The following is a 17124-nucleotide window of genomic DNA, read 5'->3' on the forward strand; positions in this document are numbered from 1 at the left end:
TCAACTCTATGACCTCATATCAAACATTCATTATATAAAATCATAATCAATTGATTTACCAAGATGCTTACCCAAAGACTTACTTTACAATACCAATATCATAATCCATGTCCGCAACACAACATCTCAAATGCTCTAGTAGATTCACCTCAACCTCTGAGGGGGTACAGGTTCTTTTGACAACTTAGAATTCGATTAAACAAATTATTAAGAGTTTTTGAGAATGGTAAGGCAAGTTATGGTTTTTCTCAATGGAAGCATCAAACCCTAAAACAAGCATAAGAAGTGTATATATAAGTTCAGATCACCTAGAGGATCGGAAAGGGAATTTTTATAAAAAATAAATCTCTTATTTCCATAATAGTGAACTACTAGAATATGGTAGATTTATGGAATGAGCATTGAGCGGACTTGACCACCGCTTGAATATCTTGGGAGCTCGAGCGCTTATTTAAGCACTTGAGCGCTTGAGTGCTTTGGCCAAAGCTTATGCACACCTGTTTTACCAAAAATGAGTTTTAAAACATTTTAGCTCAAAAATAATTATTTGATCAAATTTTTATCCTTTTAAATACTAACTTGCCTCTAATGAACCTTTTCAAACTTACCTATGACAATTCAATTGAATGTATAATAACTTCAAATCTTCAATGAAGAGAAAGTCACTATTTAAAAAGGATCCTATACCAAAATAAAAATGAACAAAATTGCCAACAAATAATATATGTCATTCAAAAAAGGTTTTGGATACAAGAGATAAGAAAAAGAAAATAAAATATCCAAACCATACAAGCAAAATAAGAGCTAAATATACCGAGCCAACATGGCTTTAGTGTACAAAACAAATGGATCACAAAAGAAAAAAAAACTATAATCTAGAGAGTCAAATCCTAAGGTAATGGTAAAAGTGTGAAACTCGAGGCACTCTGTGACTAAATCTATGAAGTAATGACCTAGAGTTACCCTCGATACCTTGAGAGCGAGCATCCATCTCATGCTCATGAACGTCCAATTGGGTGGTTAGAGTGGAGTGAAGCTCAACACCTTAAGTACCCAAAGTATCTATGTGAAGGTGAAGTTGGTCCAATGAGTCTATCACTCTCTAAAGTGGAAGAACATCTAACTTGGGGGTAAGGTAAGTTAAGAAATGAGAGGAAACCCCTTGACCCTGATTGTGCCATCCATGAGGAATGGGCTTAGGGAAGTCAACCTCTTGAATAAGAAGATCCTACTCTACAACATGAATCTCCTTCTCTGTAGTAGCAACCTCCTAAGCTGTTGTGGCTATGGCTTATAGAATAAGGCCTTATGGAGTGGCACCTTGTTGAGCAGGATCGGGTGGAATTATGGGGCCATAAACATGGTTGTAGTGCTTAGACCAGTAGCTCACATCAATAAGAACCTGAGGTCTATGAACAACTAGAGTTTGGTCCAAGTCAAATCCAATGTCATCAAGAATCCTGGTGATGATCAAAACAAACAGGAGACTAGCTGTGTGTGAAGTCGGGTCTTGATAGGGTGTCAAGATATCCAGGATCACTTGATTTTTTTATCTTGTACATCGATGACATTCTATACTCATTGGAAATTATGTAGGATTATTATCATTAGACCAGATTTGATTATCTACTCAGTTCTAGATGAAAGATTCAAGAAAGACATAATATATTCTTAGGATTAAGGTCTTTTAGGATCATAAGAATAAAAAAAATTGCATTGTCGTAGGTCACCTATATTTACAAGCTTTTGGTCAAGTATGTGATGTAAGACTCCAAGAATGGTTTGCTACCCTTTAGGCATGGAACACTTCTTTCTTCAAATTAGTGTCCTTAAACATTTTAGGAGAAAGATCACATGAAAACATAGCCTTATGTATATGATGTTGTGACTAGACCAGATATTTGTTTTACTGTAAGGATGGTAAGTAGATATTAGTCTAATTTGGACTTAGAGCATTGGACTACAATCAAACATATGCTCAAGTATCTTTAGAGAACAATGAATTATATGTTTGTGGATCATTGTGATGAGTTGGTAACCCTTGGGTATATGGATTTAGATTTTTAGTCTGATAAAGACTCCCTTAAGTCTATCTTCGAATTTATATTCACTTTAGGTAGTGGGATTGTTAGATAAATGTGAAACAATCTTGTATTGTTAACTACACTATGAAGGTCGAATATATTGTTAATTCTAAGGCAATAAAAGAAGTCATTTGGCTTCTTAAGTTTCTCATAGGACTTGGGGGTAGTACCCTTGGTTGTACCGCCTTTGGTACTAATGGCATAATCTAAAAAACCAAAGAACCATTAGGAAGGTAAATGCATTGAGAGGAAGCATCACTTGATACATGAGATAGTAATGAAAAGAGATGTGACTAAGGAAAATATTGCCTTTGTAGAGAACCTAATAAATCCCTTCATGAAAACTTTGTTTACTATAATCTTTTATGGTCATAAGAATAGCTTAGGTGTCAAATGTGTTCTTAACATGTTTTAGGGTTAGTGAGAGTTTGTTAGGATAGAGCTCTGGAAAGCATGACATGATGTAACAAATGGTTAATTTATTAATCTATGTTCCTTGGTTTCCCTTTGTTATCATTTTTATGGATTAACTGGTCATTTGAGCATATACGTCTATATCACTTGTATTGTACATGACTTAAGTGTATTAGGAGTTATACAAAGGATACAAATCATGAGTTATTTGCAAGATGGTAAGTAGTTCATAATCAGTTCATAGATTTTGACAATCTAGTAGACACCATAGTGCACTACCTCCTAATTTGAGGAATGACTTATTTTAGCCGTCGAGATGGGTTTCCCATAATGAGTGCACTAGTATGTGTGGTTACACATTGGGTAAAACCTACAGTGAATCATGACCTATGATAATTAAGTTTTCATGATTTACCAAGTTACTATATAGAATGAACTCTCGACCTTAGGAGAATATTGAGTTTACACTAAAGTCAATAGGAGACTTTGACCTATAGGTGACACCCTAATGTTGTCATATATGATGAAAAAATCTTGAATATTTCCATTTCCCAAGCTCGGATCAGACTTGGAACATGTTTGACTATCTTAGGGTTTTCTAAATCCTATGCACAAGCATTTTTAAACTTTAAACGGATTAAGAAAGTGCTAACAAAAAACATACCTTAGATTCAAATGTTCCTAAATCGAATCCATGTGATGAAAATGAAGAACGAAGTTACAAAAGTCTCATAAATCTGGAGTCTTCCACCCAATAACTTGAACCTTGATCTTCACACACTTCCAATAAGGATGTAAGAGAAGGCGGAGGCTATGATTTTCTCTCTCTGAAGACTGAAGATGACTTTTTAGAAAAAAAACTATAGAAACCCTAACTCCTAAGGGTGTATTTATAGGTTTCTCCACTCTCACTAAGGGCATGGGTCACTTAAACTAGCGCAAAATGAGTCATAATTGATTAATTAACCTAATAGAGCTTATTAATTAATCAATTAGTTCAATCTAGAGATGTTATTCACTTACCCCTATGCAACCTTGCATAATTACCAAAACGTTTTTATACACAAAAGTGAACCTAAAGTCAATTCAACCCTCATAATCCATGCCAACAAGATATATGAGTTCAAAGCAAGGTTATTGGGACCTATAGGAGTATTAACTCTCTCATAATCTAATTTTAAAATTGATTCAACATTCCACTATAGAAAATCAATTGAACTTCAATATCCTATGTAAATAACAACAAAACACTACATGCTCGAGTCCATGACTTACTATCATTGCATTCAATTTCCCCATGAACTAATGTTCATAGTCTAACAAAGTGAAAACTATAAACCTTTTAAGACTACCTCTATAATCTTTGAGTCACAGATCCTCTTATTATGTATTCAATTGACATGTCTTAGCTCTTCAAAAGCTAATATCAAGTTTCACTTAATGAACTATGACCATAGTTTACATGAACACACTTTCTTAAGATCACTCAAGGGAACACTCTATCTCAATCCCATGAGATACTATGGTGCCTTTATTGAGAATACCTATTACTACTAGTTTCAATCAAGAGTGATCTAATTCATAGGGAATATATAATCAACTTACGATCTTACTTGTAGTTCAAAGTCACTGCTAATTTTACCACAAACTCAATAATCCTTCAGGGTTAAGAGATAACACAATAAAGCAACTTGGTAAGGTCGTGATTACTTGATAATTTTAAGTCATGACCCATCATAGGTCATGTCCAATGTGTAACCATACACACTAATATACTATTCATATACACTTGTGCGCTTACCATGGAAAACTCATCACAATAGCCAAGACTAGTCATCTCTCTAAGTAGAAGGTGGTGTACTATAGTTTCTAATAAGTTACTTAAGCTTATGAACCAGTTGTGAACAAGCCATTTATTTGCAAGGAACTTGTGATTTAGATCTTCCGTGTAACTCTTAATGCACCCAAATCATATACAATACAAAAGATGTAAGCTAGGGTACTTACAAGATATAATACATGGAAATAAGATAGATAAAAGTAAATTGGAACTTTATTAAATAAATAATAAAAAACCATATGTTTATTACATCATGTCATGCTTTTTAGTGCTTTATCCTAACAATATATCTCTATGAATTTTGTCACTATTGACAGAGGCTCATGGCAATAGGCATTCTTGATACAGACACCACGATATCTCATAGGGATTGAGACAATGTATTTTCTTAGTTGATCTAAAGGACATATGATTAGGAAGACTATGACAATAACAATTTGTTTAGTGAAATTTGACATATGTTCTTTGAAAGTTAGAGTATGTTAGTTGATCACATAATAAGAGGATATATAACTTAAGGATTGAATAGGTAATCTTTGATAGGTTGATAGCACTACCTTGCTAGATTACGAAAACCAGTTCATGAGGATCTGTAAGCTCATGATTAATAACAATTTTTTTCACTTTCTTAGGGCTTCATTTTTTCTCCTACCTTTTTACCATCTTAGGTTTATGCTTAGTTTTTCTCAATTGTGTTTATGATGGCTTTGGTAGATTTGATTTATTGTTTCTCTATCAAGTTATGAAAACCCATTCTTTTTATTAATAGATGGCTAAATTCAAGTTTTTCAAAATATTTACTTCTTGTAGACCTGACCTAGTGATATCCTGGGTGCTAATTCGAATAGAAAAGCTTATGAAAAAGCAAATTCGACAGAATAGACTTGAATAGAATTGAATGATCCAAATTGAATTTTGCAAGTAGCATGCAACATCATTAACCTTAGTATTCCCATTTCTTCTTCAAGATCAATCTTCCCTTGACGAGCTAACTCCATAATCTTGTCTTTTAGAACAAACACAGTTCAACATGATGACTAACCAATTAGTGGTATTTGTAGTATTTTGGGTCATTAATATGTCATGTCCCCTTTAAGGTGCTTCATTTATAGGAGTTCAATTAGCTTCATTTTGAGAAGGTCATCAAGCATTTTAAGAATGTTGGAGTCAAGGAATGAATACTTCTTTTCTTTGTAACTTGTTTAAAGTAGGCTTTGTTTTTCCTATGCCTTGTGAGATGTCAATTTTTTTGAACTCTTTCTTGTTCATCTTACTTGGGAGTTTGGTTGGAACATCATTTGTAGTCATAATTCCTTGTCACTTGTCTTGAGAGAAGATTAACGCTCCCACCCCCCTCATGCGAGCATCTTGTTTATCTTTACCTTTATTGGATCTTGAATAGTTGGACCCATATTTTCATTAATTGGAATGTTAAGTTCCATATCATGAGCTTACATTGTTGATTCTTCGAAGGTTCTTAGCTCTATTCCTTATAAAATGTAGCCTAGGGCCCAATGCATTTCTTGTGTACATATCTCAATAATCGAGATTTCAATTAACTTCTCCTTGCAATTAAGACTTAAATTTATCCATTTGTTGATATAGTCAATGACAAGTTCATCCTTCCACCGGTGAGTATTTGTGAGTTTTATCATGCTTACAATGTGTTAAGTATTATAGAAATGATTGAGGACCTATGTTGAAGTTGTTCCCAACTGTCTATTGAGCTAGGTTCATAATCAATGTACCAATCAAAGGCATTTACTTTCAATGAACAAATAAGATTGTTTGACTAAGAGATCCCTTGAGTGTTTTCATTGTTACATGTTTCTAGGAAATGGGCCACATGTTGCCTTGGATTCCTTTGGCATCAAATTTTTAGAAGTTTAGTGGTTAAAAGCCTATAGGCATTTGTAAGAGCTCAATTCTACTAGTAAGGCTTGCCATAGGCATGGGAAGATGACAGATGAATTCCTTCAATTAACTCATAGGAAGATATCAATTTATAGAGACCTGGAAGTTCTTGAGTTGTTTGAATCCTTGACATTAGGAGGATTTTCTTGGGATGGAGATCCCCTTGAAGGATTATCAACATGACTTGAAAAGTAATTTAGAAACATACATAAAACCAAAAATAAAAGATAAAAATAAAAAACAAGTGAGTTGGAACCATGTTGGGCCAAAAGTGAATGACATTAAATTGAGCCTAGAAGGAATGGACCTAAACTAGGCCATGATTGAATTTATACCATGTTAGGAATGAGTGGACCTATATTTCATTGCATCAAGGCAAATTTAAGGCTTTATATTACCATAATAATTCTACAACACAACCTTATTAAAATTTTTAAAGTTTTAATTTAAATGGATAAGGAGGGATTAGATTTAAATGTTCATTTACAACTTGAAAAAAAAAATTAATTTAAAATAAATGCGAGAAAATAGTTTTTAAAATCTAGTTTGGAGTTTGACAAGACAACCTCCTTATTGTATCAATGTTTTAAAATTCAGACCAAATTAGCACTTGAGATTAAAGTGTTGCAATTGAAAAGTTTAATAGGGTTGAATTATGGATAGAAAATAATTAGAAAAGGTTTTCCTATGTATAAATTTTATTATTTTGTATATATATATTTGGACAAAATTGATGAAACGGAAAATATCTAAGTAAATGAAAAAGAAAAAGCAAATGATGAATTCCACTTTAAAAAGACATGTTATAAAAATAGTCCGATTTATGAAACTTTTTATTGACAAGAAAATTCGAAGTTAGAAATAGTTAAAAGAAGATAAAGATAATAAAAACAAAAAAGTAATTTGAAAAACCCACTCTCTCTCTTCCTCTCTCTCTCATATGAAAACAATTTTTTTAATTCAAAAAATATGTTTGATAAACTTTTGATAAAAAATAATTATTGAAAATTTGTTTTGAAAATAAGTTGTTTTTAAAAATAAATTTGAGATGTTTTTAATTATTATTTTTATAATATTTTGAGTAATAATTAAAAAATAAGTAAAAATAACCTATTTTCTAGATTTAAATTTCTAAATAAAATTTGGTAAAAATAAATTAATTAACTTAGAAAATTATGCCAATATGGCGATATGTGAAAATTATATTTAAAATTTTTTCCTGGTTTTGATTTATTTAAAAATAATATTTCAAAAAAAATAAAAATAAAATTGAAAGATATTAAAAAGGCAAAATATCCGAGGACGAAGATAATCGGATACGATGCCAGAGCTCTTCAATCGTTCTCAGCTTTGCTTCCACGACCCGATCCGCTCTCTGCTTCAAAACCCACATTTCTTCTGATTTTCTCTTCAAATTCTTAGGGTTTCTTTCGCTCAATTGTCACTACAACTCTAGCAAATTCTTCTCCAATCCGAACAAATTTCTTAGTGGTTTGGAGTTTTTTTTTTAGTTTTGTACTTCATCCCAATGGGAACTCTCACCAGCTGCAGTTTCAGCACTGCTACCTTCAGGTTCCGTTCTCGTCCAGTCGGAAATGATTTCAGGCAAAGAATTCATCTGTTTAACATTACTAGTAAGAACCTCTGTTTCTTGTGCTCCAAGAAACAGGTCTCCAGTGGGAGTTTTGGTAGGTTTAGATGTTTCAGCACTAATGGAAATGGTGACAAAAATGAAGGAGAAGAGAGTAGTCTTGTTAAAGATTCTAATTCCAAAACCGCCACCATGCCTGAAGAGGCCGAGGAGGAGTTGGATTCCGATAAGGACCCGCCTGCATCTGTTTCTTCAAGGGTACATTTTATCATTATTATCATTATTTACGTTTTTTTTTTTCTGTTGGTTGGAAATTGTTGGAACTAGATTTGTGTATGAATGCGTGTATCTGGATAAAATTGTGTTTGGTAAATCTGAAAATTTCATGTCGGGCATCTTTAGTTTTGCATTATTGGATTTGAGGGATTCGGTTGGGTTGGCTTGATGTGCCCCTGTATCACGGCTCCCCCTTAACCCTCAACCCATAGGAGATCTCAGTTGAATCTTCTCTATTCGAATGCACACCACTTTAGGCCTCACAAATAGGGGCATGAAGTAAATTGCTATTAGATAGTTTGCTTTTCAATGAGCATTGGTCTTCCCCTTGATCAATATTATCGTTTTCCTAAGGTTGGTCCACTTCTCTTAAACTTATCTTCCTCTGAAACCCAACTTGCACTTGACTTATAAGATGTGCTCTCATTGGTAAACCATAAATGGTAGGCAAATGCTCCATGCTAGAACCAAGCTGCAGCATCAACAAACCAACATTAGGGATGTCCCCCACCGGGGTGGTCTTACTCTTTGGTCTTCTCTGGATTCATTTTAAGTCCTGACAGCACCTCAAAATAAAGAAGAATCCACCTCAAGAAGAACAACTGCTGACTATGTGCCTCACAAAAGAAGGGAGAGTTATCCATGAAGTGTAAATGCAAGATTTGAATCCCCTCTCCTCCCTCCCTCCACCATAATGCCACTTAAAGCAACTTGAACCACCCAGGAATAAAGCAACCTAAAGCCTCCATTATTAACATATACAAGAAAGGGAGAGGAATCCTCTACCTCAATCTCCTCAAAAACTCTAAAAATAGCCTATCGAATTTTAACCAACATAGGGAACCTAACAGTGGAGATACACAATTTAATCCACCAAATGCATTGCATTGAAATTAAGTCTACCCTCGACTACAACATTTTGAGATTTATACACTAATTCCCAATAACTTTCTTTAGCATCCTAGCCAGAATTTTTTACAAGCCACCTACAAAGGCAGTTGGTCCAAATCATGGATGGTCATGCAACCGCCCTCTTATAGATTTCTTATTTTTATTTGATTAAAAGAATAAAACAATTACATGTTCAGAAGAATAACCTCCATTTTTTTAGAAACATGAAATATAACCTTTTTTAGACAAAAATACCCGTCATCAATCTCTTTTATCTCCATTGCCATTTCGCATTCAAGCACTTTTTGCAAAAAAGCACAGGGGTAAAAATGTCAAACTAAGGTTATATTTACAATTTCCAATAAATGGAGGTTATTTTTCCAATCATGGGGATTATCTTGTCTGTTTGGCACAAATATTTCTTTGATTTCCTAGTGGCAATCAATTAATTGTCATGTAGGTTTTGTGAAAGGGGAAGAAGAAAATAATGGAGATGAGGTTTTGATGAATATATATCAACTATACTGTTATGAAGGCACAACTATATAACAACTATCAACTGTGCTATGAAAATGGCATAAGATATAAATCAACTGTCAACTGTTCTATGATAGTTTTTTTGTTCCCACGCCTTTTTTTGGACTTTTGGTTGCTTTGTATCTATTGTGTATACTTTTATTCTCTCTAATACATTTGCACTTATAAAAAAAAAACTGTTCTATGATAAGTGTGATGCAACTACTGATGTGCAGTCCATGTTTTTCTCTTCAGCCACCATCTATTTCTCCCATAGGACCAGGTTACAATAATTTCCAAGTTGACTCTTTTAAACTCATGGAACTCCTTGGGCCTGAGAAAGTTGATCCTGCTGATGTAAAGCTCATTAAGGATAAACTTTTTGGCTATTCCACTTTCTGGGTGACCAAAGAAGAGCCATTTGGGGATCTTGGAGAGGGCATTCTTTTCCTTGGAAATTTAAGGGGTAAGAGAGAGGAGATTTTTGCCAAACTTCAAAGTCAGCTGACCGAAATCATGGGTGATAAGTACAACCTTTTTATGGTTGAAGAACCCAATTCAGATGGGTTGGATCCACGTGGTGGGCCACGTGTTAGCTTTGGCATGCTGCGGAAAGAGGTTTCTGAACCTGGCCCCACAACACTCTGGCAGTATGTGATTGCTTTCTTGTTATTCCTTCTTACCATTGGTTCCTCTGTGGAGTTGGGAATCGCATCGCAGGTATGCTAGTTGGCTATATACCTTGACTCTATGGTGTTAATCCTGACAGTCTTCTTTGTTGTTCTTACCAGTCCTCCTATCTTGTTTGTGAGTATTTATGATTAATGAACCTTTAAGACTGAATTTCTTGGTTGTTTTGGAAGTAGTTTGTATTCATGGTATGCTTCCTATTAACAGATAAATCGACTTCCACCAGATGTAGTCAAGTACTTCACAGATCCTGATGCCATTGAGCCACCAGATATGGGGCTTCTGTTTCCATTTGTGGAGTCTGCTTTGCCCCTAGCATATGGTGTCTTGGGGGTTCAGCTGTTTCATGTAAGAGAAATCTCAACCATTTTATCAATTTTAGTTAACTGAATTCATTTCGATGGGACAGTTCTTATAGTGCAGTGCTATCTCTTGAACTTATGCTTCTTGTGCAGAACATGGTCTACTTCTGGCTTCTTTTTTCATTATTATTATCATTATTTAAGATTGTAGGGCTTAGAAACCCTAAAACATAACCTACATACCATCACTGTCGACTTTTAAGTAATTTATGTTCAAGAGCAATAACTTGTGATACAACTACTAAGTTGGCAGAATATTACCTTCTATATGGCATTTTGACAATCATTTGCGCTTTTTATTACTCATAATGCCCTCCTCCAACCAAGTTGACCCCATGACTCTTATTTTAACATTTTAATATATCCATTTCTGCTACTCTGTCATACAAGTTTTGGTCCTCTTTCTGCTGCTGCTGCTAATTTTTGGCCTTATTCTTCTTTTTTTAGATTCATCACCCTTTACCTAGGCATCTTTTCTCTGAAGTTACACAATTTGTTATTTTATCTAGTTGACTCCACGAATCTTATTATTATTTATTGCTAACTCAGAATCCATTTCCACTGCTCGACTATAAAAGTTCTGGTTTCCTCTTCCTAGTACTATCAATTTTTTCCTTTCCAGGGTCCCCTACTTTTGCTAGGCACTTATCAATATATTTCTTATTACCTAAATACTATTCTAATATTTTCACTTATGCCTCCAATATGCTTTAGATGGTAGGTAAAACTAAGGTCTAATGTATCTCAAGATGAAGAAGAAGGCTAAGAAAATACTCTCTCTCTCTCTCTCTCTCTCTCTCTCACTCTGTTGGAAAAGGCTGAGGAGACTACCCTAATTTTGCACGCTCTCAAACATAAACCCCCCTCTCTGACACTCAAAACTACATGCCTACTCATGCCTTGCTACCTTGCCAAAGCTCAAGTCACACAACTACACAAGAATATGATGCAACACTGCACCCTAGTAACTTTTGTGGTGCCCAAAAGGTATTGGTGAACTACAAGCGTAGACTGCGTAGTGAGGTTGGATTGAGTAATTTTAAGAATACACATTTTTGATATAGAAGTGCGTACTTTTGGAACTTCCACTTGCTGAAGCTCATGTCACATGCACACAACTCCACAAGAATATGCCACCTAGGATGCAAGTTGTTTTAGTTAGCTAACTTTAGTTAATTAACATTGGACAATTTAATTTCAAAGAACAGTAAGCATGTTAAACATTGGCAAACTTTGAAAATTCATTACCACACAAGTTAAAACTACTGAAACTAATAAATTAAGTCAGCAAAGAAATTGTAAACTAAAACGAGTGTTGCTAGATATGTTGCTATTGTTCATTGCCAAACATTGTCGTTGTCTTTCATCGTTCTTCTCCTTCTCTAAGTGATGACGCTGATTTTGGTCAAGTAGTCAATTCTTAAATTTTTTACCTTCTGATTTGATTTCTACATGAAGGACTTGATTCCGTGCAGGAAGTTGGGCATTTTCTGGCTGCTTTCCCCAAGAAAGTAAAACTAAGCATTCCTTACTTTATTCCTAACATTACTCTGGGCAGTTTCGGTGCAATCACTCAGGTGAGATATCTAGTAATTTCTGTGGTAACTTAGAAACATGTAAACACTGGGTGGCAGAAACTCTTTTTATTCATCTTTTAATGGTGCATTTCTTGCACTATGTTATAAGTGATTGGATGGACCACTGGATGTTGGTGATTTTGATAGTAAATATAGAAATAAAAACAAGTATGCTGAAGTTTCCTGATTGTCTGTTTTATTTTCCTTCTTCCAGGTATTTTTTAATTGAATACTGTTAGGTTTACTTAGAATGTCAGCATAGTGATCTCAGCCCTGCATGTTAGGGGCTTTTTTCTTTATTTTAAAAACTTTTAAGTTGATTGGAAACCCAAATTTTTGTGGAACATGAACATAACACTGCTGCAGAGGAAAGCTCATAGGTGACAGAAATGAGCAATGGCTACCTAGGAAAATTACATTGCTGTGGTCCATAGTAGCACTCTGGCTTGTGTTGCTTTTTTTGTTTTAAACAACCAGTACCAAAAAGGCCACTCCCCAGTGCAAGTCCTGTTTCAAGAGTTCTAAGATGGGTGTTTCTTTTTAGTAGATATAAACTTTTGGCATTTTTTACATGGAGTAGCTGCAGATTGAAATCTATGTATTCACAATTGAAATCCTGTGCAATTAAAATTGGACCAAGGAACGCCCCTATTTAATAATTTTTGTTTTTGAGATTGTACCCATGTTTTTAACAGGACATCAGAGTATTGGTGGTGATATGTGACTTGTGTATAATGAAGCAATCTCTATTATGTCTGTCTTATGTTTCTAAAAGTTATGCCCATCAGTAGTTTTTCTATTGCCTGCGCCTATCAGGAAAAAAAAATGTAGTTTCTATATTGTCTGCACACGAGAGAGTAAAATTAATTGATATATAAAATGTAATTAATCTTTTTGGGTAGTAACCTTCTAGTGTTTCCTGGAATTTTACACTCATTAACTGTAAATTTCCTGTAGTTCAAATCTATCCTTCCTGATCGAAGGACAAAGGTTGACATTTCACTTGCGGGCCCCTTCGCTGGTGCTGCACTATCTTGTGCAATGTTTTCTGTTGGCTTGCTGCTTTCATCAAATCCAGATGCTGCAGGAGATTTAGTGCAGGTTCCTAGCATGCTATTTCAAGGTTCTTTGCTTCTTGGGCTCATCAGTAGAGCCACTCTTGGTTATGCGTACGTTTTTCCTTCGCTTCCATGCTTTCATCAGTAAGAAAAGAAAATAATATTACAAAATGTAAAGGAATTCATAATTAAATGGTTATGATCCTCTTCTTGATTAATATTTTGTAGCCAGTGTCCTACATGGGGTACCTGAGGTGATTGGTCCAAAATATCTTCCTTTTTTATTAAAAAAAGAAAAAAAGAAAAATGCCACCAAGATTCTAAAGCAAAAAGTTTGATGGAATAGTTCCAGTCACCGTGTCCATTTTAAGCTATTATTTACTATTCCTTTACATGATTTTTTTTTTTTTTTTGATAAATACCTTTACATGATTTTTTTTAAATTTATAACTTTTTTATTTTTTAATTATAGTTGGTACAGGAATTAACTAGAGTTGATTAATATCTCATCTCTGTCTTGAAAAGTTTTAGTTAACATCTTGCAATATAATATGCAGAGCAATGCATGCTGCCACAGTTCCAATCCATCCTCTTGTGATTGCTGGCTGGTGATGTACTGGTCTTGGATCTTATTATCTTATTAAGACATACATAAAACTCTTTTCATTCAAGTTCTTTCTGCAGGTGTGGCTTAACCACGTCAGCTTTTAATATGCTTCCAGTGGGATGCCTTGATGGAGGTCGAGCTGTGCAGGTATCCTTCCCTTCCTCTTATTTACTTGTTATTTATGATAAAAAAAAATTTACATATTTTTTGAACTTAAAAGAGGTTTAAAAAAGGGGAAAGGAAAAAGAACTAGGAAAGTGAGTTTTGAGGCTTGAACGCAACTCAGGGAGCCTGCTGGAGGTTAGACCTACACCTAAAAGCTGCAAAGCTGTTGCACTGCAGATGGAAATTTTTCCCAAAATATTATAATTAAAAAGAGACGAAACTAAAATGAGATAGGATTTGATTATGATGCTTAAATTTGTTGGTATTTTGATCTAGAAAATCTAGTTTAAGGCAGCCTTGCTTCAGGACATGAAATATGGAGAAGCCATTCTTCCCCTTTATATGCAGGCACATGTTGAAGAATTTGTAGTCTTGAAACACTCCTGTTAAGTCAACTTACCAGCAAATTTCCATGGTTGGTGTTTTATGTAATGGAACAATCATGTTAATTTGAACTAGTACTATCACAAAGACTGAAGCACCTTCATATGTTCCATGGCAATTTTCCTTCATGGTCTAAAACTATGAGACCCGTGTCAACATGCACCTTATGTCTTTGTTCAGCTCCAAATTAAATATAATTTGAATCTGCATATGGATCAAAATCGAAGTTTCTTGCTACCCAACTTTGCCTTACTTTTAAAGCCAAATCAGTTGGATCAAAAGCTGAAATTTGTTGTGCGGATCCAGCAAATCTGGTAGGTGGATGTCTTCATCGCTAACCAAAAGTTTTTCACTATTTAAATTTGCTTGTAGGTTGAATTTTGGGTTGATTATAGCTGAATTAGCCAATTTATTTACCTTGGTTTGTTTTTTGTTTGCCTGGAATGAATTTATATTACAGGCATTTCATAATTAATTAGTCAACATTTTGGCATTTCCATGAGAAGCCCTTTAGTTAACTTAACCTTTTGAATAAGTGTGAATACATTACCTGTTTTCATCAAATACATTCCAGATTTATGTCCAGACTGTTTCTGGGTTGGTTCACTTAATCTCCTTAATCTTACTGTACATGTTGTTTATAACATTTAACTTCATGTTTCAACAGGGTGCTTTTGGAAAAGGTGCACTGTCTGGATTCGGTTTAACAACATACACGTTACTGGGACTTGGAGTGGTATGCCCTTATATTTGCTCTAGTCTTTCTTTAGCAAATATGGCTTAGTAGCTTAGCCACATCCATGTTGGGTTTGTGCAATTAGCCTTGCTGTTAATAATAATTCAATTATTTGATTCTCCAAATGATTAAATAGATTGCAAAAATGCAACTAACATCAAGGCAAGCCTTCCCAAATTATTAACCTTACATGTAAAGCTTGTATCAGTCTCAAAGATTCATTTTACATATAAATCAATAGAGCCTTTGCTTCATATGACATTTTTATACTACCTAGTAGCTTGTCGACAACATTTTCTAGACATAGACTCCTAAACAAAATTTCACTGATTCAATATTACGTCCGCTAAAAGATTATTTCTAAGGGTATTATTATAATTTGAGTACTAGGGTTATGATTGAGATATGGTATATAATGTTTGCGCTTTGCTTTATTATTTCTAATTAATAAAAATGAGAGAGAGAGAGAGAGAACACATTCTCTTCTTATATTCCTTGCACTGATTAATTGAAGGTTGGTTTCAGGTTCAAGTCCTTTGCTTTCTATTTTTCTCTATCAATTATGTTTTGATTACTTTGAAATCCATTTGAATGTGTGTACCTTTTTTTTTTCCCTGCCTTCAGCTTGGGGGACCTTTGTCACTTCCTTGGGGACTGTATGTGCTAATATGCCAGGTACGCCAAGAATAATAAACAGAAACATCAGAAAGAAAAACTGAACTGAAATGACTGAATCTATTTTTTCGGTTTCTAATCTCTACTTTACTGATCTTTCCCTTTATGATCTAATCTCAATATTTTATGATCAGAGGAGTCCAGAGAAACCATGTTTAAACGACGTAACAGAGGTCGGAACATGGAGGAAAACAGTGCTTACAGTGGCTATATTCCTGGTGGTATTGACCCTCCTTCCTGTATGGGATGAGCTTGCAGAGGAGCTGGGTATAGGTCTTGTAACCACATTTTGATGTATATTAGGCTTAGGCAGAGGAAATCAGAATTTTTGTGCCTTACTGAAAATGGATCAATTGGTGGATGATAGAGGGGACATTATCAATCTATATTCCTTCACCATTTTTCATATATTTGGTTTCACCATATTTGTTTCAGTTGTGACTCACCTAGAGCCCATTCAAATATAATTCTAGTAGATTTTAGAGTTTATTTGGGAGGGAATTTCAAGTGTTTTGACAAATTTTTTAAAATTCTCAAAAAATCACATAAAGTGATCGTTGAATAATTGTTTTGTAGGTTATTATTTCAAAAATTATTGTTTTTTATCATATGACATAATATTTAAAACACTTTTCTTTTTGTTAACATCAGGGTCTGTTTGGTAATTATTTTCGAAAATAATTTTTTGTTTTTTAAAATAAAAAAAATAGAAAAGCATATTTAGAGTGTATTTGGGAGTGATGGTAGAAATAATTTTTTTTAAAATATTATAAATATTAAAAGAGTTTTTAAAAATTACTAACAAATAGATTCTTAATAATTATAAATTTGTTTTTCATTCTTATTAACAAAAAGAACTATTTTCAAAAAATGTTTTTGAATTGTTTTTTGTTATTTTTTGAGTGGTGTTTTAAAAAACGGTAATATAAACATGTAAAATGATTAAAAATAAAACATTGAACATAAAAATTATTTTTAAAACAAATTTAAACATATTAAAAACAATTTAAATATTTCATATTCCCAAATAAATTTTTATTTAACAAAACATCATAGAATAAATTTCAAAAAATTGTTCTCAAAAACTTTTTTTTCAAAGACTGTTACCTAACATGACCTAAATATTTTTTTAAAAGTATTTTTAAGGATTAATATTGATATTGTTAAAATTTTATTAAAACCCTGTTAATTTTTATATGGAAGGAAGTGGAAATAGAAATAATCATTGTGATTGAATGCTATGGTATGGAACTTTATTCCATCAATATTATATAAAAATTTATAATTTTATTTTATTAATTTTTAAAAATAAAATTCCCAAATTAAAATTACTTCTAATTCAAC

At 33.6% G+C, this 17124-nt stretch overlaps 1 protein-coding gene across 1 annotated transcript; it reads left to right on the forward strand.

The window, feature by feature from the left end:
• The first annotated feature begins 7572 nt into the window (after positions 1 to 7572).
• LOC117921112 (probable zinc metalloprotease EGY1, chloroplastic) lies at positions 7573 to 16188 on the forward strand. The gene is made up of 10 exons (XM_034838907.1): positions 7573 to 8101; positions 9782 to 10246; positions 10424 to 10564; positions 12054 to 12155; positions 13113 to 13324; positions 13771 to 13821; positions 13898 to 13967; positions 15037 to 15105; positions 15730 to 15780; positions 15915 to 16188. The coding sequence occupies exons 1-10, from the start codon at positions 7781 to 7783 to the stop codon at positions 16071 to 16073; spliced, it is 1641 nt and encodes a 546-aa protein (XP_034694798.1). The 5' UTR covers positions 7573 to 7780; the 3' UTR covers positions 16074 to 16188.
• Positions 16189 to 17124: the final 936 nt, after the last annotated feature.

This window comes from Vitis riparia, chromosome 8, assembly GCF_004353265.1.
Source record: "Vitis riparia cultivar Riparia Gloire de Montpellier isolate 1030 chromosome 8, EGFV_Vit.rip_1.0, whole genome shotgun sequence".
Taxonomy (NCBI): Eukaryota; Viridiplantae; Streptophyta; class Magnoliopsida; order Vitales; family Vitaceae; genus Vitis; species Vitis riparia.

Bases quoted from the DNA above. Each gene is read 5' to 3' on its own strand.
- LOC117921112 (XM_034838907.1), top strand. From the start codon at position 7,781: ATGGGAACTCTCACCAGCTGCAGTTTCAGCACTGCTACCTTCAGGTTC. The intron at 8,102-9,781 runs GTACATTTTATC...TTTTCTCTTCAG, and splicing joins CTGCATCTGTTTCTTCAAGG to CCACCATCTATTTCTCCCAT. The intron at 13,325-13,770 runs GTACGTTTTTCC...TATAATATGCAG, and splicing joins AGAGCCACTCTTGGTTATGC to AGCAATGCATGCTGCCACAG.